The sequence below is a fragment of the Rhinopithecus roxellana genome, unplaced genomic scaffold (genome assembly GCF_007565055.1).
Source record: "Rhinopithecus roxellana isolate Shanxi Qingling unplaced genomic scaffold, ASM756505v1 contig4090, whole genome shotgun sequence".
Classification (NCBI taxonomy): domain Eukaryota; kingdom Metazoa; phylum Chordata; class Mammalia; order Primates; family Cercopithecidae; genus Rhinopithecus; species Rhinopithecus roxellana.
Genome location: NW_022142979.1, coordinates 205,987 through 228,721, shown reverse-complemented (window position 1 = coordinate 228,721; position 22,735 = coordinate 205,987). Strand labels below are relative to the sequence as shown.

The following is a 22,735-nucleotide window of genomic DNA, read 5'->3' as shown; positions in this document are numbered from 1 at the left end:
CTCGCCCGGCTAGTTTTTTGTATTTTTTTAGTAGAGACGGGGTTTCACCGTGTTAGCCAGGATGGTCTCGATCTCCTGACCTCGTGATCCACCCGTCTCGGCCTCCCAAAGTGCTGGGATTACAGGCTTGAGCCACCGCGTATTTGGGCAAATTCTTAAACCATGGTGTAAACTGTAATGGTTACAAACCACAAATGCATCCATCCAAAGATTGTGAAACCATTTTCATCCGGTCAGTGGCAAAACTGTTGAAAGGGCAATAGTTGAAGCTGTTGGGTTTTTAGACAGTGGGAGCTCTGGTATATATTCCTACCAGGACTAAAACACAGCACACTCTGCAGGCATGGCTGACTCACGGAGGCTGTAACAAACAAGAATTACTCTGTACTCGACACCACGGCTCGGAGGCCACCGAGAGGCATGAGAGACGGACAGCTCCTCTGCCTATAAATGAATGAAACCCACACTGGATGTCGTTCTCACAGCACTGAAAGTGCTTCAGGACTCACACTGATCCAATACTAACTTTCTTCCCTATTTTACACATATTTTTCTACTGTCCAGTGGAAATCATCTTCTGTTTTGGCTGAAAAACAAATATTAGTGTATAACAGGAATGGGTAAAATCCGTGAGAATTCTGCTCAATTTAATACAAGATCACTACTTTCTTTAGAATGGTTTCTGCGTGTTTCTATGTCACCCTCTGTATTTTTAGCTTCCAGTTTCCTGGTAAGGAGTAAGTTCTCCTTTCCAGTCACACTCGGAGTCATTTACACGTTTCTGAGATTCCTTCGCTTGTCCATGGAGGCCAGGTGCACCCAGTGACTCACTCTGCCTCTTCCCTCTTCTCAGGACCAGTCCCCGAACCTTCTGCCTTGCAGATCCTCCCGCTTCCGCCACACTCTCGCGCTCGGAAGCGAGCTCCTGGATCATACAGCTGCAAGGCCGGCCGGTCCTGCCAGGATAAGAGGGCATATTAATATCTCCCTGTATTTCTAGAACTTGATGATATGAACTGTCCAGAGAAAATCAACCAGGCAGCTAAAAATCAGCCCTTTTCACAGCGCTCTCTCAGAAACCAGCCATTCTCAGGCAATTTAAGAAGCCATGTAAACGTCAGTTATCTGAGCAAATGTTACTGCTCAAACCAAGAACACCTTGTAATCTGAGCTGGGGAGGTGAAAACTCAAACATGTCCACCTCAGTCCCTAAGCCTGAAACAAAATGATATGTGGACCCTCAGAGACGGTTTCAGATCTGCGAACTCAAACTGTTATTAACGTGAGTGGTAAGCAATTTCCACGGGGCTTATCCCTGCCTAGCATCTACAGCAGGGAAACTGAACTGATCCCTTTTTGGAAAACACCATCCCATCATTTTATTAAATTCCTGGAGGCAAAGCAATAAAAACGACCCATAAAGTCCATGAAGGGGAACTGTTCAGGGCCTGAAGAAGGCAACAGCCAGGGAAGCACAGAGTGGCCTTGAAGGCCAGCGTCAGCAGCGACAGCAGCACAATTCCTCCCTGATGGGGCCACCAGCCCTGCCCCGGCACTGAAGGGGTGGCAGAGGAGGAAGGTGGCTTCCAGCTTCCTGAAGCCTGCAGCCTCCTGCTCCACATGCCTCCCGCATCCTGCCTACTCTCCCTGCAGAGCTGCACCCTTAGCCTCCAACAGTCACCAGGAGCCCAAGTGTGGGCTGCAAGGATGACCATGTGGGCACATCTCACATACTTCTTCTCCAGGATTCACCAGCTCACCTTTACCTCCTCCTGGACTGTGTGTGTAAGCCCACATCAGGTTGCCATCAGGGGGTTTAACTTAATTTTCTTTTCCTTGGTATGAACCTGACCAATGGGAGGGGTGCGAACAGGCTCAGCAGGCCCCTGGACCTGAATGCTCCTGTGGGGCGGAGATAGGCTGCCTGGAGCCAGCATGCACAGCTTTTTTTCTTTTTCCTGAGACAAAGTTACACTCTGGTTGCCCAGGCTAGAGGGCAACGGCACAATCTCAGCTCACTGCAACCTCCACCTCCTGGGTTCAAGTGATGTTTCTGCCTCAGCCTCCTGAGTAGCTGGGACTACAGGCGCGTGTCACCACGCCCGCTTAATTTTTGTATTTTCAGTAAAGATGCGGTTTCACCATGTTGGCCAGGCTGGTCTCGAACTCCTGACCTCAGGTGATCCACCCACCAGCCTCCCAAAGTGCTGGGATTATAGATGTGAGCCACCACACCCGGCCGACACTTTGGCTTCTTACCAGGGCAGTACCTGTGTACACAGATGGAGCATGGAGCCTGACCTGAGAAGTACATGACAAATGCCAGGCTCCCGGGAAAGAGGCTCCTGCACACATTCCCACCACAGCACTGTGAGGCTCAGCAGAGGAGCAAATGCTCCCCCACCTCAGTTCGGGGGAGCACCAGGCCATTCACCACTGCTAAAATAAGGCAACTGAAGACTGAGGACTGCCTATCGAAAAGACCCATGGCTGTACTTTGTGCCCCTCAAGGTCCAGGCAACCCCAGAAAACTGTGGAGTATTCTAGAGGTGTTTATTCAAGGGTGAAGACAAGAAGGCTCTCCTCTGGCTTTCAGCTTCGACTTCACTGAAACATTTTTTTTTTTTTAGACAGAGTTTTGCTTTGGTTGCCTAGGCAGGAATGCAATGGCGTGATCTTGGCTCACTGCAACCTCCGCCTCCCAGGTTCAAGTGATTCTCCTGCCTCAGCCTTCTGAGTAGCTGGGATTACAGGCACGCGCCACCATGCCCAGCTATTTTTTGTATTTTTAGTAGAGATGGGGTTTCGCAATATTGGCCACACTGGTCTCAAACTCCTGACCGCAAGTGATCCATCCGCCTCAGCCTCCCGAAGTACTGGGATTACAGGCATGAACCACCACACTTGGCTACACTGAAACATTTTAAAAGTGAACATCGTTCCTACACACAACCACCTGGAAGGATCTGCAAGGAATTAGGCTGGGTGAAGAAAGCCACTCTCAAAGCTCACACACTGTGTTTCCACTCATCCAGCATTCTTGAAATGACAAAATCACAGAGGCAGAGAACAGACAGTGGCTGCCAGAGGTTAGACATGGGGAGGAGGTGAGTGGGAATGCGAACCCGAGGCAGCCCTCAGTTTGCTGGGAGCCAGGGTGGGGCCTGGTGCTGCCAGAAGGGTGATGCCGTCTGTAGTGCTGCGCTGGGAAAACGCAATCTGAACAAAAATCAGCTTCAAACTTCTGAAAAAAAAAAAGCTGTTTGCTTGGCTAAGGGGGTAACCACAGTCCTGTGCTCAGCGTCTGTGCAGAACTAACTTCAGTGTTTGTGAGCCACGGGAATATTCACTAATCATCAGAATGTTGTTGATAATGTGGAAGAAACCTCCATGAAATATTAAAACTTTCCTTCCTGTCTCAAGGGAAAATTTAATCTTATTCTCAAGTGAATCATACAAACGTGTTAGTTTGATACTAAAAAAAATCTTTCTTTTTCCTGGTGAAAAATAATTGGACTCTCTGAGAAAAGATGGCGACTAGTCTCACTCTAGGATCTGACTTTCATGAGTAATGAGCTTCCCAAGACACAAGGCCAAGTGCGGGTGACACGGTCAGTGTGCAACCTGGACCTTAAGACAGCCAGACAGATTTTTCTTTTTGGGTTTAATAAAAACCTTGTTTGCCAGTCGCTCCTTTCTGGGTGCCGGACCGTCGTCACACCTTCTGCGCTCTTCCCAGTCTCTCCATGGCCTCCCCCGGAGCCCCGCTGTCCTGGCTCCCCTTCCTCCCTCTGTCTTGGCCAGGTCCTTTCCCCCATCTCTGCTCATCCTCACTCCTTCTGGAAAGCCAGTCAGGCTCGTGGTGAGCTCTGTGCCTCCTGCCGTCATCCACATGGTGTCTTTGTGCTTCAGATTCTTTTTCTTGAGATCTCTCCACATCCCTGTACTCTTTATCACTGCTGCTGCGTGACCTGTGGTTCAACCCAAGCATCAGTGACTGCAGTAACCGCCGGTCGGCTGCTCACCCTCCTTTCTAGCCCGCTGGTTCCCAGACAACAGGGGCCCGTGTCAGCACTGCACTGCTGAGGCTGCACTGCAATGGGCACACAGCAGACACTGACAAAAACCACTACAAAGAAGAATAAATCATAGTAATAATATCTGTCATTTCAGTTGAGTGACAGATAGACAATATGCCTCACGCTAAGGTACTTTTTATACATATTGTCTAATTCTCACTAACCCTCCAAAGTAAGTATCTTCTTTCGGCCAGGCATGGTGGCTCACGCCTGTAATTCCAGCACTTTGGGAGGCCAAGGTGGGTGGGATCACCTGAGCTCAAGAGTTGGAGACCAGCCTGGTCAACATGGTGAAACCCCCTCTCTACTGAAAATACAAAAATTAGGCAGGTGTGGTGGCATGTGCCTGTAATCCCAGCACTTTGGGAGGCCAGGGGCAGGCAGATCATTTGAGGTCAGGAGGTTGAGAGCAGCCTGGCCAACATGACGAAACCCCGTCTCTACTAAAAATACAAAAATTAGGCCAGGCATGGTGGCTCACACCTGTAATCCCAGCACTTTGGGAGGCCAAGGCAGGCAGATCACCTGAAATCAGGAGTTCAAGACCAGCATGACCAACATGGAGAAACCCCGTCTCTACTTAAAACACAAATTTAGCCAGGCACGGAGAGGCATGCCTGTAATCCCAGCTACTCAGGAGGCTGAAGCAGGAGAATTGCTCAAATGTGGGAGGCAGAGGTTGCAGTAAGCCGAGATCGTGCCACTGCACTCCAGCCTGGGCGACAGAGCGAGACGTTGTTTATCAAAATTAAAATAAAATAAACCTTCTTTTCTACAAAGTGACTGAGACTAAAGTGGTCCAGTGGCTGTATCCATCATGATGTGCAGAGTAAAATTAATTGACATTTAATAATGGCAGATTAATTATCTTTATGCATTTATCAGAATATTAAATGAATAGTAAATAAATGGCTGCTTCGCTCATTTGGCAGGGCTGGTGGGGACCATAAGGATCTGTAACCAAGCACGAATTCACACCAGACACGTGGCAGTGTCATGAACAGTCACAGTAACGACACCCTTAACGTAACCCAGTGCTTCACAATCATGGATTTGATAATCAGACATAAATTTTATAAACAAAGCAATAAACCAAAACCCCCAAGAAGCAGAAAGAATACTTCATCAACTCTGAAAGAAAGGCAGTGAGAAATCACCCCTACGACTGTGACTCTGGGAAGCTGGCGGCCTAATCCCATTAGTCTTCCCAAGTAAAACCCACGTCCGCCATTCCCTGCGAGCCAAGTGGCCCTGGGCACCAGGAGACCGTGGGTGGTGAAATGTGGTGAGCGGGCAGGAGTCCCAGAGGGGAAGGCAAGCCCAGGTGCCCGGGGTCCTGAGGATGGTGGGTGCCAGAAGCAAGAGGGACAAGATCTCCCCTGACTGGCATCTGGCTGGTCTCTCTGGCCCACCAGGCAGATGCTGCTGTGTCTGTCCCTTTTGCAGATGAGCTCCCTCCACAGAGCTGCTCCCTCCACAGAGCTGCTCCCTCCACAGAGTTGCACTGTTATAAGCAGCAAAGGAAAAGAAAAAGGGAGGACCCGCAGTGCACAGTCAAAGCTGCTGGTCAAGACCCACAGCCAGAGGAGCCAGGGACAGCTTCAACCAAAGGATCACAGCACTTACAATTCTGTTTCTCTACCACACAAGATCTGCCAGCCCTAAAAGATGGGGTTCCCAAATATGCAATTCTGTAGATAAATTGCAAGGGGGCTAAAAGAGCAAAGGGCAAGATATCACACACACACAGAGAAAAATAAAAACAAAAAACAGAAAACAAACAAAGACTGGGAAGACAGATCCTGAAGACCTGACATGCAACAGCAGGAATCCAGGAGATGGCTCAGGAGTAAAAGGAGGACATGGAGGGAAAAGCAAAGCAAACGACAAGAAGAAATTTCCCCATCTGAAGACAGACTTGAGACTGCAGACGAGGCGAGTTCACTAAGTTCCTGCCATGCTGACGGGAAATGAAGGCTAATGTGCACTCCACACCCTGGGAAGTCTGGGATTCCAAGAATAACGTGAAACAGGCATACTCGTATTGACAAGGCCTACGTCACCATGACTGGGAGCTGACGCGGTCATAACAACGAAAGCACGCTCACGTCTCCTGGGACTCCTCCAGTGAGCCTTCCACGGGCCTGCCACCTCCAGTATCAATCTCCTCTCCTCTTTCTTTTGGTTTCTCTGTGGTTGGTTCCTCTCCCTTTTCTGGTTTCTTAAGAAGCTGAGAAATTACAGTGTTAGTAAAATAGCACCTCAAGAGCACATTTTAAAAGAAGCTGTTAAATAAATAATTACAAATATACCCCAATATTGAAGCCAAATGTTTGCATGGCAAAGAATTAGAGCTAACGGTCCAAAAGGGAGGTTTTTGGTTTAATACATGGTGGAACATTCAGTGAATGAAGTATTTTTAGTCATGAAAAGTAAGGTTGGTTAATGTGATGCAAAGATGTTCACGTAATGAATAAAGGGCTAAAAAACAGAACATGCACCACAACCCCACTTGTACTTCTCTTTCTTTTTTGAGACAGAGTCTTGCTCTGTTGCCCAGGCTGGAGTGCAGTGGCGCACTCTCGGCTCGCTGCAGCCTCTGCCTCCAGGGTTCAAGCGAGTCTCCTGCCTCCACCTCCTGAGTAGCTGGGATGACAGGCATGTGCCACCACGCCTGTTTAATTTTTTTTTTTTTGAGACGGAGTTTCACTCTTGCTGCCCAGGCTGGAGTGCAGTGGCACGATCTTGACTCCCTGCAACCTCCTCCTCCCGGGTTCAAGTGATTCTCCCGCCTCAGCCTCCCAAGCAGCTGGGATTACAGGCGCCCACCACCATGCTCAGCTAATTTTTTGTATTTTTAGTAGAGATGGGGTTTCAGTATGTTGGCCAGGCTGATCTCGAACTCCTGACCTCAGGTGATCCACCCACCCTGGCTTCCCAAAATGCTGGGATTCTGGGCGTGAGCCACTGTGCCCGGCCCCCACGTCTATTTATGTTCTCACACACACACACACACCACCACCATCTAAAGGGCTCTGCAGCACTGTGTTAATAGTGATTATTTCCCATTTTGAGATAGAGTCTCGCTCTGTCGTCCAGGTTGGAGTGCAGTGGCACAATCTCGTCTCGGTTCAAGCAATTCCACTGCTTCAGCTTCCCGAGTAGCCAGGACTACAGGGGCGTGCCACCACACCTGGCTGATTTTTGTAGTTTTTGTGTTTTGTTTTTTTTGAGACGAAGTCTCACTGTCACCCAGGCTGGGGTGCAGTGGCTCAATCTCCACTCACTGCAACCTCTGCCACCCTGGTTCAAGCAATTCTCCTGCCTCAGCCTCCTGAGTAGCTGGGATTACAGGCTCCTGCCACCGTGGCTGGTTAATTTTTGTATTTTTAGTACAGATGGGGTTTCACCATCTTGGCCAGGCTGGTCTTGAACTCCTGACCTCATGATCCACCCACGCTGGCCTCCCAGAGTGCTGGGATTACAAGCGTGAGCCACCATGCCTGGCCAATAGTGATTATTTCTAGATGGCAGAACTGAAATGACTTTATTTCCTTTCATCTATAGGGTCTAGTTTTCCTAAAACAGACAAGCATTAATTTTGTAATAAGGAAAAAATTTTTTTAAAAGGTTGCTTCCTACTGATAATTTAGAATATAGTTTTCAAAACACTGATTATTCTCTTTCCTGAAACAGAATAAATGGACAAGTTGCCACAATGCATTTCACCTGCCCTGTATGTCCCTGGGCCTTTCTCCCTGCTCTCTGCACAGTTTTTGAAAGTAAAGCACCTCAGCTAACTTGGGAAAAGGGAGAAAAACAAAACAAAAAAGCAATGGAAGCACCACAGACTGATCATTTGTAGAACAGAAATGGAAGGTGTACTTCCGACAATTCTGTTCTCACTCATAAAGTGGACATACTTTAACTTGCAGCACAGCAACACCATACACAGACGTATTCAATTACACACGCTCACTTGGGAACGCAACGCATCATGAAAGGTGGAGCCCTGGACGCAGCTTCTCATCAAGCGTGGGCCCTGCGTCAGCTGTGAACATCCTCTTATTCTGCCTACGTGGAATCTGGGAACTTACACATTTCCTTTCCGGTAACTGTCCATCTTTTATAAAAACTGCAACAGTAACACGTCTGTAACAAATGCGAGCCACAGGGAAGTGCCAATCTCCATCCACCCACTCAACAAATATTCTGAGTGCCTAGGAACTGTTTTCACAACATTTCTGACACTGCGTGTCTTTTTCCACACCACTCTCTGCCTCTCTGCCTCTCCGCCTCTCCGGCACCAGCTGCGTGCTCCACATTCAACTCAGCGCTGAGGCCGTCGACCTACAGTTAGCACCAGAACCCACAGACTGCCCCCTTCAGATGACAGTTCCAAGTCCTGGAGTGTCACCCGAACTTCTGACCAATCAGCAATAAATTTCGAGGTGCTCGACGGCCTCTCCTCAGATTTGATAAGTTGCTGAAATGGCTCATAGAACTCAGAAAGGCACTGTCTTCTCGATAACTGGCTTATCATAAAGGATACAACCAGGAACAGCCAAATGGAAAAAATACACAAGGTGGGTATGGGGGATGGCGCAGCGGTGCTTGGAGCTTCCGTGCAGTAACCCTCCCAGCAAGCCCCGTCTTTTTTTTTTTTTTTTTTTTCTCGAGACAGAGTCTTGCTGTCACCCAAGCTAGAGTACAGGGAGGCAATCTCGGCTCACTGCACCTTCGCCTCCTGGGTTCAAGCGATTCTTCTGCCTCAGCCTCCTGAGTAACTGGGACTACAGGTGTGCGCCAACACGCCTGGCTAATTTTTGTATTTTTAGTAGAGATGGGGTTATACACCATGTTAACCAGGCTGGTCTCAAACTCCTGACCTTGGGATCCACCCACCTCGGTCTCCCAAAGTGCTGGGATTACAAATATGAGCCACTATGCCTGGCCCCCGGAAGCCCTGTCTTTAGGCATTATTAAGGTTTCATGATACAGGCGTGATTGATTACGTCACTGGCCACTGGTGACCTCTCTCTAGGCCCTCTGCCCTCTTGCTAGGATGGGACTGAACGTCCCAACCCTCTAGTCCTGCCTTAGTCTTTCTGCCAACGAGTCCCCATCCTGAAGCTGCCTGGGGCCTCCAGCCCCCAGTCCTCTCATTGGCATATAAGATACTCACATTACTGTGGATGCCCGGGGTCTGAGGAGCTGTGTGCAGGAATCAGGGACTAAGACCCTGTGCTAGGCACTAGGGAATGGCTATGAATGAGACAGGGGTGCCCCTGCCTTAAAGGAACTCACACCTGATGCTCTACCTGAGGCAATGGTGGTCAAGGGGAGGAAACAAATGAATAGGATAGCCCCAGATAGCAGCTACGAACACACGAAGGGAGAGTAAAGCAGCAGACGCAGGAAGAGGAGGGTCCAGGAGGACTCTCTGCAGAGCCAAGACAGGAACTAAGACCAGATGCCAAGAAAGAGCCATGGGCACATCTGGGGAAGTCCCTGTGGAGGCCTAAGGTGGAATCCGCTGGTACATTCAGGAGAAACCAGCAGGCCAGAGCCGCTGGAGACGAGCTGGGGAGCAGGCCAGCTCTGCTACGCCCTGTGAGGCTTCCAGAGGCCAACCGGAGTGCATGGGCAGCTGTGCTCCCTCCCAGCCCTTGCCTGTGTGTGTTCACCCATAAGGCCACACATAAGGTCACTGCTTAGCATCCTCAGAGGACAGCTGAGCTGTCTGTGTGCCATATTTCTTTTTTTTTTGAGACGGGGTCTCGCTCTGTCGCCCAGACTGGAGTGCAGTGGCGCCATCTCGGCTCACTGCAAGCTCTGTCTCCCGGGTTCACGCCATTCTCCTGCCTTAGCCTTCCAAGTAGCTGCGAGTACAAGCTCCTGCCACCACGACCTGCTAATTTTTGGTATTTTTAGTAGAGACGAGGTTTCACCACGTTAGCCAGGATGGTCTTGATCTCCTGACCTAGTGATCCGCCCGCCTCCAGCCTTTCTGAGGCGGAGTCTCGCTCTGTCACCCAGGCTGGAGTGCAGTGGTGTGATCTCGGCTCACTGCAACCTCTGCCCCCCGGGTTAAGCAATTTTCCCGCCTCAGCCTCCCGAGTAGCTGGGACTACAGGTGTGCGCCACCAAGCCCAGCTAATTTTTTGTATTTTTAGTAGAGATGGGGTTTCACCCTGTTAGCCAGGATGGTCTCGATCTCCTGACGTTGTGATACGCCCGCCTTGGCCTCCCAAACCATATTTCTCTTTATTACGAATAGCCATGAGGGCTAGGCATTGTGGCTCATGCCTCTAATCCCAGCAGCAGGAGGATCGCTTGAGCCCAGGAGTTCAAGACTAGCTTGGACAACACAGTGAGACCCCCATTTCTACAATTTTTTTTAAATTAGCTGTTCAGGTATGATGGTGCACCCCTGTAATGGGAGGCAGAGGCAGGAGGATCACTTGAGCCTGGGAGGTAGAGGCTGCAGTGAGCTGTGACTGTGCCACTACACTCCAGCCTGGGTGACACACTGAGACCCTGTGTCAACCCCCCCACAAAAACCAAACAAAAAAATAGCAAAATAGTCATGAGCAATCTGTCTTTAAGCTGTTGATACACCTTCTTTTGCATTCCTCCCCAGATTCCATTTTTCAGGCATTAAAAGAATTTCAATTTTCCACATGATTTAGAAGTGAAAGACCCCCATACTTAGCACAGATGCTTATTAAAAGCTAAACCAGGCCAGGCACGGTGGCTCAGGCCTGTAATCCCCAAACTTTGGGAGGCTGAGGCAGGAGGATCACTTGAGTCCAGGAGTACGAGACCAGCCTGGGCAATATAGTGGGACCCTCATCTCTACAAAAAATAGAAACAGGGTCTCTCTCTGTTGCCCAGGCTGGTCTTGACCTCCTAGGCTACAGCAATCCACCCACCCTGGTCTCCCAAAGTCCTGAGATTATAGGCACGAGCCATCATGCCCAGCCAACTTTTCTGTTTTTGACTGACCGTATCAGAAACAAATCTATAGTTCAATGATCTCTTCCTCACCCTTTCCTAACCTATCTTCTTTCCCCAAGTCCTGACATTTCTTTTTTTTTCCTTATACAATTTTATTGAATATAAAGTATTCAATAAATAATAAGTCATATTGAATATGCCTTAAATCCTTCATGGAGTGATACCTTAGTTCTAAATCTAGGTTTAGTACTGAGAAGACAATGGCTGGTCCCAATTCTGGCCAACACATTTCACACAGAGAAAAATTCCCTCTATGTATTAAACCACCCTCATCAATGAATGTATCAGTCACAAGAAAAAATCAGCAAGAAATACAGAAACTCATTAGTGCTACCACAAAAGAAATGATAAAACCCGGTTCTATGAGTCAGCCTTCACACAGAAAGGCAAAACCAGTGGTTTTCAAACGTGTACTTTTTAATCAGGAAAACTTTTTTTTGAGACAGAGTCTCGCTCTGTCACCTGGGCTGGAGTGCAGTGGCTCGATCCTGGTTCGCTGCACCCTCTGTCTCCTGGATTCAAGCAATTCTCCTGCCTCAGCCTCCTGAGTAGCTGGGATTCCAGGCACCCGCCACCACGCCCAGCTCATTTTGGTGTTTTTGGTAGAGACAGGGTTTCACCATATTGGCCAGGCGGGTCTCAAACTCCTGACCTCAAGTGATCCGCCTGCCTTGGTCTCCCAAAGTGCTGAGATTACAGGTGTGAGCCACTGTACCAGGCCAGGAAATTATTATTATTATTATTATTATTGGAGATGGAGTCTCGCTCTGTTGCCCAGGCTGCAGTGCAATGGCACAATCTCGGCTCACTGCAATCTCTGCTTCCGGGGTTCAAGCGATTCTCCTGCCTCAGCCTCCTGAGTAGCTCGGATTTCAAGCGTCTGCCACCACACCCGGCTAATTTTTGTATTTTCAGTAGAGACAGGGTTTCACCATGTTGGTAAGGGTGATCTCGAACTGCTGACCTCGTGATCTTCCCGCCTTGGTCTCCCAAAGTGCTGGGATTACAGGCGTGAGCTACCATGCCCAGCCAGAAAACTTTTTTAAAAAGGAAAATATAGAGGGTGGAGAATAGGAGGAGGGTGAAGACTGAAAAAATCAGGTACTGTGCTGACTACCTGGGTAACAAAATTATCTGTACACCAAACCCCAGAGACACTTGATTTACCCACGTAACAAACCTGCACATGTAGCCCTTGAACCAAAAACGCAAGTTGGAAAGTTAAAAAAAAAAAAAAAAAAGACAGTGTCAGCAGCAGCCCGACGTGTGCCAGCGTGGGGCTCCCGTGGGGGTGTGCTCCCCACTGCACACGCAGGAGGACAGGCGCCCAACAGCAGCCTGAGGACTCCTAAGGCTCAGGACACACTGTGAAAACCACTGCTGTAGGATGGAAGGATGGAAAAGATGAAAAAAATAACAACACAATATTAGATTAATTCAGAATGTTTTCAAAATTCTAAAGAACTAAGATATGTAAAGAGTATAATTACTATAGCAGAACTATTTTTGGAAAAAGGAAATGTTTCCTCAGAATTACCTTAATCCTTACTTCTTTCTCTGCAATTTTCTTCTGTTTATCTGTCTCTTTTTTTTTGCATCTTTCTTCTTCTCTTCTTCTTCTTTTTTCCTCTTCCCGCAAACGTTTCTTTTCTAACTCTCTCCTCCTCCGTTCTTCTCGCTTCTCTTCTCGAATTCTCTAAAGACATAGAAGGGTGTGTATATAAACCGCCTGGATGAAAACGGCAGCAGCAGGGAGGATGTTCATGAGGTAAAGGCCAGACCTACCTGCTTTTCTAATTTTCTATTTTTAATATATTCCAAAAGAGGTGTTGTTCTTCTAGCTAAAACACAAAAGTTGTAATATAGTATTTAACTCCTAAAGAAAGATTTATTTTAAATACTTGTTTTCAATTTGATCTTTAAAATAAAGAAGGGAACAATATCATTACTTTTTAAATTTACATGACCCCACACTGTCTCCAGCGGAGTTTTTATTCCATCACTATCACGTCAAGTAATTTGAAAGTATCAACGATTTTATACACAGTAGACATCTAATTCCTGATTCTTTTTTTTTTTTTTTGAGACGGAGTCTCGCTCTGTCGCCCAGGCTGGAGTGCAGTGGCCGGATCTCAGCTCACTGCAAGCTCCGCCTCCCGGGTTTACGCCATTCTCCTGCCTCAGCCTCCGGAGTAGCTGGGACTACAGGCGTCCGCCACCTCGCCTGGCTAGTTTTTTGTATTTTTTAGTAAAGACAGGGTTTCACCGTGTTAGCCAGGATGGTCTCAATCTCCTGACCTCGTGATCCGCCCGCCTTGGCCTCCCAAAGTGCTGGGATTACAGGTGTGAGCCACCGCGCCCAGCCAAGGTTCAATTTTTAATATGTAGAAATAGCAATCACAACAACAAGGAAGACTCTACAGCCAAGTCCTGGAATGAATTAGTCGTTCCCATCAGGGATGGTGGATTCTAAGCCACATTCATTCATTCATTCATTCGTTCGTTCGTTCGTTCGTTCGTTCGTTCAACTCTGGCAAAGCACTGGCTGTGCAGCAGACTCTCGGGAGGTGCCAGGACACGCCTCCCTCTCCCCACCCCGGCAGGAGCCACGTGTCTGCCCCAAAAAGGTATGTCTCAAAACAGCCCTAAAGTGACCAATCCTATGCAAGGGGACATTTAAAACAAAGTGAGATGGAAATGGGAGGGGCAGGGAGGTGAGGCCTGTAATTAACATCTAATTTACTTCTTCTCGCTCTTCTTCAATTTATCAAGTTCTTAAGTGGAGAACATACAGATTCCAACTGCCAGGAAAGACGCATCTTGTGACCTAAAACTTACAGAAAAACCACCCCTAGTAAAATCCATCTCACAACAACTCACTTTATCCTTTTAATTTAACTAAGAAAGAAAGAAAAGGAAATAAGGAATGAGGCTCAAACTAGCATCGTCTCTAATGTCTAAGTCTCTCATGTCCTTCCTAAATCAAAATACATATTCCACGGTAAGCTAAAAATGATATAAAAGCATTAAATATTTACTGTTCCCATATGCTATTATTTTTCGCTAGTTACTCAGCTGTAACAGTCACTAACATGCTGAAAAGGAACTTCATGTAAATTCATCACTGGTCTCGACTTTGCCCCCAATACTGCCCTACCCTCGTCTTCCCTTGTGTGTAATGGTGCCACAATCCACCCATCTGTTCAAGCCAAACCCTGGAGTCTTAATTCTTCCTGTTCCCTTACCTCCCACACCCTATCCATCTGTCAGTCCTGTCCAGTCCACCTCCAAAACACACGCGCATCTCCTGGCATCCACAATCTATTCCATGTGACACCACCAGAGTGATGGGGACAAATAATCAGACCATGCCACTCCCCCAGTGGCTTCCAGTTGCCCTGGAATGAATCTAAACATCTTGCACAGTGCCCCGACCCTCCAACCGCACTGCCCTCACCCACGTGTGCCAGCCCCACAAGCCTGCAATCCGCACGTGCAGTGAAAAGTGACAGCCGCCAGCCCTGCCCCTGGTGCGTCCTTCCTCCACTGCTCAGCACAGCCAGTCTCAGTTCATCTCCTGACCTCTTTCCCTCCCGCAGCCAGTCTCAGCTCCAGCTCCACCACCATCTCCCAACCTCTTTCCCTCCCATATTCCACTGTCACATCAGTGGCACTGATTACAAACTGAGGGGCCCTGGCTGGGCTGTTCCCGCTCCTGCTTCCTACCTGTCATCCCGATGGCAGGCAGAGACCTTGTGCAACCTGTTTACCACTTGGCCCCAAGCTGAGTCCCAGAGTCAGTGCCCAGGCAGCATGCAGCCTCAGCACATCTTGTTTACTTTAGTGATCAAAAGCTTCATTACGTACGGCCAGGCGTGGTGGCTCACGCCTGTAATCCCAGCACTTTGGGAGGCTGAGGCAGGCGGCTCATCTGAGGTCAGGAGTTTAAGACCAGCCTGGCCAACATGGTGAAACCCCATCTCCACAAAAATATAAAGATGAGCTGGGCATGATGGCGGGTGCCTGTAATCCCAGCTACTCAGGAGGCTGAGGCAGAAGAATTGCTTAAACCCAGAAGGCAGACGTTGCAGTGAGCCGAGATCGTGCCATTGCACTTCAGCCTGGGCAACACAGTGAGGCCCCGTCTCAAAAAAAAAAAAAAAAGCTTTATTACTAGACAAATGAAGAAACTGAGTGGACTATTTCAATGACATTGACCTTTCTTATTAATTCTATCAACATTTACAAATTCCTGAACTTTTCTGCGTTGCAACCGTGAAGATGAAAATGTAGTTCCACTGGGGAAACCAAACGAGGGAGTTTATGTGGTGGGAGACAAACAACATGGCTGTCACGACACATCAATTTCTTTTGTTTGTTTTTTGAGATGGAGTCTCACTCTGTCACCAGGCTGGAGTGCAGTGGTGCTATCTCAGCTCACTGCAACCTCCGCCTCCTAGGTTCAAGCGATTCTCCTGCCTCAGCCTCCCGAGTAGCTGGAACTACAGGCGCCCGCCACCACGTCCAGCTAAGTTTTTGTATCTTTAGTAGAGACGGGGTTTCACCATGTCGACCAGCCTGATCTCAAACTCCTGACCTTGTGATCCGCCCACCTTGGCCTCCCAAAGTACACTCCTCTTGATGGGTGGGCAGGGCACAGCCTGGGTGGGAGAGGTGAGGGGTGAAGAACAGGGGCTTTGAGGAAAGGAGATCCACAGAGAGCAGAAACACTTCTAGGTGTGTCTGGGACTAAACCATAACCGTCTGCCTGATTTTCATGTCAGTGCTACTGAGAACTATTTCTAAAGTACACGACTTGTGGGCATGGGGTGGAAGGCTGGATTTAAACTCGATTCTGTGCTCTGGCTGGGCTTATCCACAAGTTGGCTTGGCTTGGCTAAGGGAGCCTGGCATTGCTGTGGAAGAGCAGCAAGATGACCTCACCACGAGCCAAACATCTCATTCCTATGGGCTCCTGAGGCATCCGTCTGTGACCACTGACTTCAACTCTGTGACACACGCGCTTTCCCTGACGCCGTCAGGCACATACCATTCATGTGTCTTCACTGCTCATTCGGAAGCATCATAACTTAAAAGGATCATAACTAAAAAAATCACGTGCTCTCCATCAGCCAATGCCCAGAAATATTTTCCCATGCGGCCATCTTGCCATTCTTTTGTCAAAACTGGAAATCACTCTACATTTCTGCCAAGCCTGTAACAAGTTTCAACTTGTTATCACAATCAAGAAAAAAAAAAAAAGTATATCCTCTACGAGTAAATCTCTCAATAAAGAAACGAGAATGAGCACAACAGACCAATGAGCTCTCTTGTCTTTGCCTCCATCTCCCCCAGCAGGGTCTCAGGGTTGGCACTGGTCTTCTCTTCCTCCACACAGTAAGTTTCTAAAAACTTCTTATATTCTGGATCTAGACATTAAAAAACAGAAAGAAAATAAATATAATCTTTCCCATCTACAGGAGAATTACATTTGCTTAGTGTTCTTAATTTGGCAGCTTCATAATGTAGCACTTGGAAAGGGCTCACCATCTTCGATGCTTCCAGTCTTGGCATCTTTTTTTTTCAGCTTCTTTTTGGCTATCTTCTGGAACGGAGCAAACTCTACCACTGCAGGATATTCTAGGCCTTTTAACAGGAAACATGTTCCAGAAGCCATTCTGAAATTCTACTACATTCATTTTGCAAAATAATGACCTAGCTTACTTAAAGAGTAAGTGTAACAATGACAATGTATTATTACTATTTAAACTATAATTCATCCTTCCAGTAAGAGATTAAAAAAAAAAACATTTAAAAACCTACAATTTAGGCCGGGCGCGGTGGCTCAAGCCTGTAATCCCAGCACTTTGGGAGGCCGAGATGGGCGGATCACGAGGTCAGGAGATCGAGACCATCCTGGCTAACACAGTGAAACTCCGTCTCTACTAAAAATACAAAAACTAGCCGGGCGAGGTGGCAGGCGCCTGTAGTCCCAGCTACTCGGGAGGCTGAGGCGGGAGAATGGCGCAAACCCGGGAGGCAGAGTTTGCAGTGAGCTGAGATCCGGCCACTGCACTCCAGTCCGGGCGACAGAGCGAGACTCCGCCTCAAAAAATAAAATAAAATAAAATAAAAATAAAAATAAAAATAAAATAAAAACCTACAATTTTTTTTTTTTTTTTTTTTTTTTTTTTGAGACGGAGTCTTGCTCTGTCACCTGGGCTGGAGTGCAGTGGCCGGATCTCAGCTCACTGCAAGCACCACCTCCCGGGTTTATGCCATTCTCCTGCCTCAGCCTCCGGAGTAGCTGGGACTACAGGCGCCCGCCACCTCGCCCGGCTAGTTTTTTGTATTTTTAGTAGAGACGAGGTTTCACCGTGTTAGCCAGGATGGTCTCGATCTCCTGACCTCGTGATCCGCCCATCTCGGCCTCCCAAAGTGCTGGGATTACAGGCTTGAGCCACCGCGCCCGGCCTAAAAACCTACAATTTAATTACACTTTCAAGCACCTGCAACCTTAACATAGCAAACTCCAGACTAAAACAAGGATGAACTCATGGTAGGAAGAACAATTATTTATTAAACAAAACAATCCATCATGTTGTGGTGGTTGTGTAACTGAATTTGTTCAAAATTCATCCAATTGTTCACTTTAAAAGGGTGACTTTTACCATATATAACTTACACCTCAATAAACCTGACCTCCCCAGCCCCATCCCAAATAATGTATTGTTGGAATACCTTTAAATAATCAGATTTCTTAACTACGTTTTACATTTTATTTTAAAAGGTTAATTCAACTATCAATTTGTTATTTAAGTTCAAGAAAATTACTTTGCTTAGAAGACACCATGGCTAAAATTGAGGGCTTCAAAGGCTTTATAGAATATTCCAGGTGAAATCTGCTTCTGATAAAAGTAGAGAATGGAAACCATTAGAAACTAACTTTGTTGCTATGTGGGGGAAAAATGAATATACAAAGAGAAATGTTCACTAAGAGAACCCGCTATATGCCGAATCATCAAATGGAACACTGCTACCTTGGTACTAAACCCACTGAGTCATTTTTAGACTTGTCAGTGACTGAATTATAACTCCTTTATCTGGGAGACATTTTTGTGCCAACCTCCACTATCCAGAATAAAGTCAGAATCAGGGAGACAGTAGAGCACTGGACCAGCAGGGATGATGTCCAAGTCACCACTCCACCCACAAGACCTAGCACACAGTGGATACTCATTCAATGGCAGATGACATAGTCCCTGATTCCAAAGCTAAAACTAATCAGTGTGGTACCACCACACAGACACATCTATCAAGGGAATAAAATACAGAGCCCAGAAATAAACCTTTGTAATATTTGGTCAACTGATTTTTGAAAAGGGTGCCCAGACCATTCAATGGGGAAAAGAAGGTCTTTTCAACAGCTGGTGCTGGGAAAACTGGATATCCACAGCGACAAGAATGAAGTTGGACCCTTACCTAACACCATATACAAAAAGTAACTCGAAATGGATCAAACCTAAATATAAGACCTGAAACCATAAAACACTTAGGAAAAAACACAGGGGAAAAAGCTCCATGGCAATGGATTTGGCAATGGGTTTTTGCATATGACATCAAAAGCAAAGGCTTAGGCCAGAGACCATCAAAGCAACGGCGGGGCGATGGTTCACGCCTGTAGCCCAGCACTTTGGGAGGCCAAGGTGGGGGAAATCCCTCGATACCAGCCTGGGCAACTTAGCAAGACCCCGTCTCTATTTAAAAAACTAAACAACAACAACAAAGTTGAACCGGAAATAAGGACGGACTTGCTCACTACTGGTGGGAATGTAAAATGGCACAGTTGCTGTGGAAAACAGTACGGTATAAATTTTGTGACTTTTTTTTTGGAGACAGAGAATCGCTCTGTCACCAAGGCTAGAATGTAGTGACACCTTGGCTCACTGCAACCTCTGCCTCCCAGGTTCAAGTGATTCTCATACCTCAGTCTCCCAAGTAGCTGAGATTACAGGCACACACAATGATGGCTGGCTAATTTTTTTATTTTTAGTAGAGACAGGGTTTCACCATCTTGGCCAGGCTGGTCTCAAACTCCGGACCTCAAGTGATCTGCCCACCTTAGCCTCCCAAAGTGCTGGGATTACAGGAGTGAGCCATCACACCTGGCCATGTTACATGTATTTTACATACACACACACACATATATATACGTACATACACATACGTAGTTTTTCACTCCATCGCCCAGGCTGGGAGGTAGTGGCATGATCTCAGCTCACTGCAACCTCCGCCTCCCGGGTTCAAGCAATTCTCCTGTCTCAGTCTTCTGAGTACCTGGGACTACAGGCGCCTGCCACCATGCCTGGCTAATTTTTGAATTTTTAGTAGAGACGGGGTTTCACGTTGTTGCTCAGGCCGGTCTCAAACTCCTGATCTCGTGATCCACCCGCCTTTGGCCTCCTAAAGTGCTGGGATTACAGGCGTGAGCCACTGTGCCCGGCCCATCAACATTTTTTAAGTGAAAAAGGGAAGCTGAGTAAGTTACTGAATAAATGAGCAATGAACACAAAGGTCAGTTCAAGCACCACATTTGCTTCTGGTCACAGGAACTAGCTTGGCTAATGCTTATTTTGTAACAATCTTTCTAGTCCTTACCCCTTAGTGGAGAAAAAGAAAACACTCATCAGTGTCAAAATGCTTGAAGTGTGAAGAGGGTGGCCGGGGAGGGGAGGGCAGAAAACAACTTGCTGTGAAAGGTACACAAACTTGACAGCCAGGAACACAACAGCAGACAGCCTGACAGGAGAGGAGAAGGGGAAAAGATCAAAGCAGAACCCTATAAGTACCGGGAAGGGAACTATTGAGGCTAGAGGTGAAGACTGCTGTCTCCGCAGGCAAAGCTGTTTAACAGCACTCAGTGACTTCCTGGTGATATTATCATAAATGGTACAGTCATGAAGGGTGCTGTTTAGGAAGATAGAAGTCAGTATACATTTTGGAAAATTCCTATCAAACAGGTAAAATAATTTAGTTTTAAAACCCAAAAAGATAGAGTTCTCTCATGCAAAAAACTCACTCATGAAAACCTTCATTCTCTGATAATACATAAATAGACTGTCACTATTACACAGAATTTCTGGAATTTTTTTGGTTTAAATAATAAAATTGGCCGGGCGCGGTGGCTCAAGCCTGTAATCCCAGCACTTTGGGAGGCCGAGACGGGCGGATCACGAGGTCAGGAGATCGAGACCATCCTGGCTAACACAGTGAAACCCCGTATCTATTAAAAAATACAAAAAACTAGCCGGGCGAGATGGCGGGCGCCTGTAATCCCAGCTACTCTGGAGGCTGAGGCAGGAGAATGGCGTAAACCCGGGAGGCGGAGCTTGCAGTGAGCTGAGATCCGGCCACTGTACTCCAGCCTGGGTGACAGAGCGAGACTCCGTCTCAAAAAAAAAAAATAATAATAATAATAATAATAATAATAATAAAATTAAATAATTTCCATTTTTAATATCTGCACATAATTACAGTAACATAATCAAAATTTACCATCTTACTTTAGTCTGAGAACTTTTTAATTACAACGCACAAACAGACCAGATGCTGTGGCTCACACCTGTAATCCCAGCACTCTGGGAGGCTGAGGTGGGAGGATCACTTGAAGCCAGGAGTTCAAGACCAGCCTGGGCAACACAGTGAGACAGACCCCTGTCTCTACAAAACTTTTTTTATATCAGTCGATCATGGCGGCACACGCCTGTGGTGGCACACGCCTGCGGTCCCTGCCACCTGGGAGGCTGGAGGGTCTCCTGAGCCAGAGTGTGAGGCTGCAGTGAGCCGTGATTGTGGCTGCCGCACTCCAGCCTGGGCAACAGAGCAAGACCCTGTCTCTAAAAATAATAATAAAAACACGGATATTCTAGCAACACTTCATTAGTATACCTAGAGATTATAATCGATTTTTAAAAACCAATAATCCAACCTTTGCTGTCAAGGAAGATATATCCATCAAAACGATCTCTAAAAAGAAGGATGTCATCAGGATTCCTAAAATTAATGTATGCTCTTGAGTAGAGATGAGGATAAAGACTGAAATAAGAGATAACAGTGAAAATGGTTAGTGAAAAATACAATACTCCATTATTTTAGCCTCTTTTTCCTTTTCTGGGCACAGCAAACCACTTTAGATAAAACTTTTGTGCCAAATCACCTCAGTTAATTGTAACAACCTGGATATTCTTTAGCAAAAACAAACGCAAAACGTTAACTTTACGAGGCAGAACTCAGGTCCCTTCTGCGCTGCCCAGAACCGGTCCTCGGAGGCTGAAACCCTAAGGCAAAGCCAGGGCGCACTCCCAGGGGAACGCGCGGCGCCGGGGACCCTCTCCGGTATTTAGAGCTGCACTGGCTGCGGCACCGGCGTGGAGGCCACAGGAAGAGCCGGCGCCCTCCCGCCCCGCCCCGCAGCGCCCCGTCCCGCAGCGCCCCGTCCGCGTCCTGGCAGGGAGGCCCGGGAGGCGCCGGGCGGGCAACGCTGGTCCTTTCAAAGGCACCCGTTTTCCTAAGCGTTAGCCGCCTGAAAATCATCCGCATTTCTAATGCAAACCACATCTGCGTTTCCTTGTTGTTGCTATTTTTCTTTGAAAGGACTTACACGTTTTACTGAAATGTAATTTATTCAAAAGGTTCACACGACTCCCATGAAGGAGAAATCACGGTAAGGAACTTAAGGCAACGAGAAGGCCAGCGGCGCAGAGCTCTGGGTTCCGCCCTCTCCTCCTCCTCCTCGCCTCGGGGCGGGCCTCACCTCAGGTCGGCGGCGAAGAACTCGAAGTAGTCGTGCGCTGGCAGCGGGCGCAGCTGCTCCTCCAGCTGCTCCTTGGTGAGGCCCGGGGGCAGGCGGCGGATGACCACCTGCGGGGAGCGCGCGGCCGTTCCCACCGCAGCGGGGCGTGGACATGGAGCTCCGGAGGGACCGCGTACTGCGCACCGCGCAGGGGGCTCCGGGCCCGCCCCTCCCGACCCCGCCCCCGCCCCCGCCCCCGCCCCTCCCGCCCCCGCCCCCGCCTCCTCCCGACCCCGCCCCCCGCCTCCTCCCGACCCCGCCACCCGCCCCTCCCGACCCCGCCCCCCGCCCCTCCCGACCCCCGCCCCTCCCGACCCCGACCCCCGCCTCCTCCCGACCCGACCCGACCCCCGCCTCCTCCCGACCCGACCCCCGCCTCCTCCCGCCCCGACCCCCGCCTCCTCCCGGCCCCGACCCCCGCCTCCTCCCGGCCCCGACCCCCGCCTCCTCCGCTCGGGACCGTCCTCTCCTCGCGAGGTTTGCGCGCCCCGCCCCCGTCCCCGCCCCACCTTGCTCAGGGCCGTCCTCTTCTCCTCGCGACGTTTGCCCGCACCGCCCCCGCAACCGGAGGACGAGGTTGGCTGAGTCTCAGCTTCCCGCTGCGGCGAGTCGCGGTGGAACTGCACTTCTAGGGCCGACAGCTTCTCCCTCCCGCACGGTCCCCGCGCGACAACGGCCGCCCTAGGGCCTCCGGCCCCCTCCTTTTCCGAGCGCATCCCGCACTCTCCGCCGAGCCGCAACCGTCACCCCTCGACAAAACCTCGCGAGAGCTCGACCCCCCCCC

General features: G+C 48.5%; 1 protein-coding gene across 1 annotated transcript; it reads right to left on the bottom strand.

The window, feature by feature from the left end:
- Positions 1 to 15: 15 nt before the first annotated feature.
- UPF3A (UPF3A regulator of nonsense mediated mRNA decay) lies at positions 16 to 22,723 on the bottom strand. Its single transcript, XM_030926486.1, is given in 11 exon segments — positions 16 to 956; positions 3,676 to 3,723; positions 3,725 to 3,971; positions 6,188 to 6,309; positions 12,637 to 12,795; positions 12,885 to 12,940; positions 16,418 to 16,528; positions 16,647 to 16,745; positions 21,088 to 21,194; positions 21,913 to 22,019; positions 22,461 to 22,723. Coding segments are annotated over 11 exon segments (1,392 nt in total). The 5' UTR covers positions 22,668 to 22,723; the 3' UTR covers positions 16 to 827.
- Between the last annotated feature and the right edge of the window lie 12 nt (positions 22,724 to 22,735).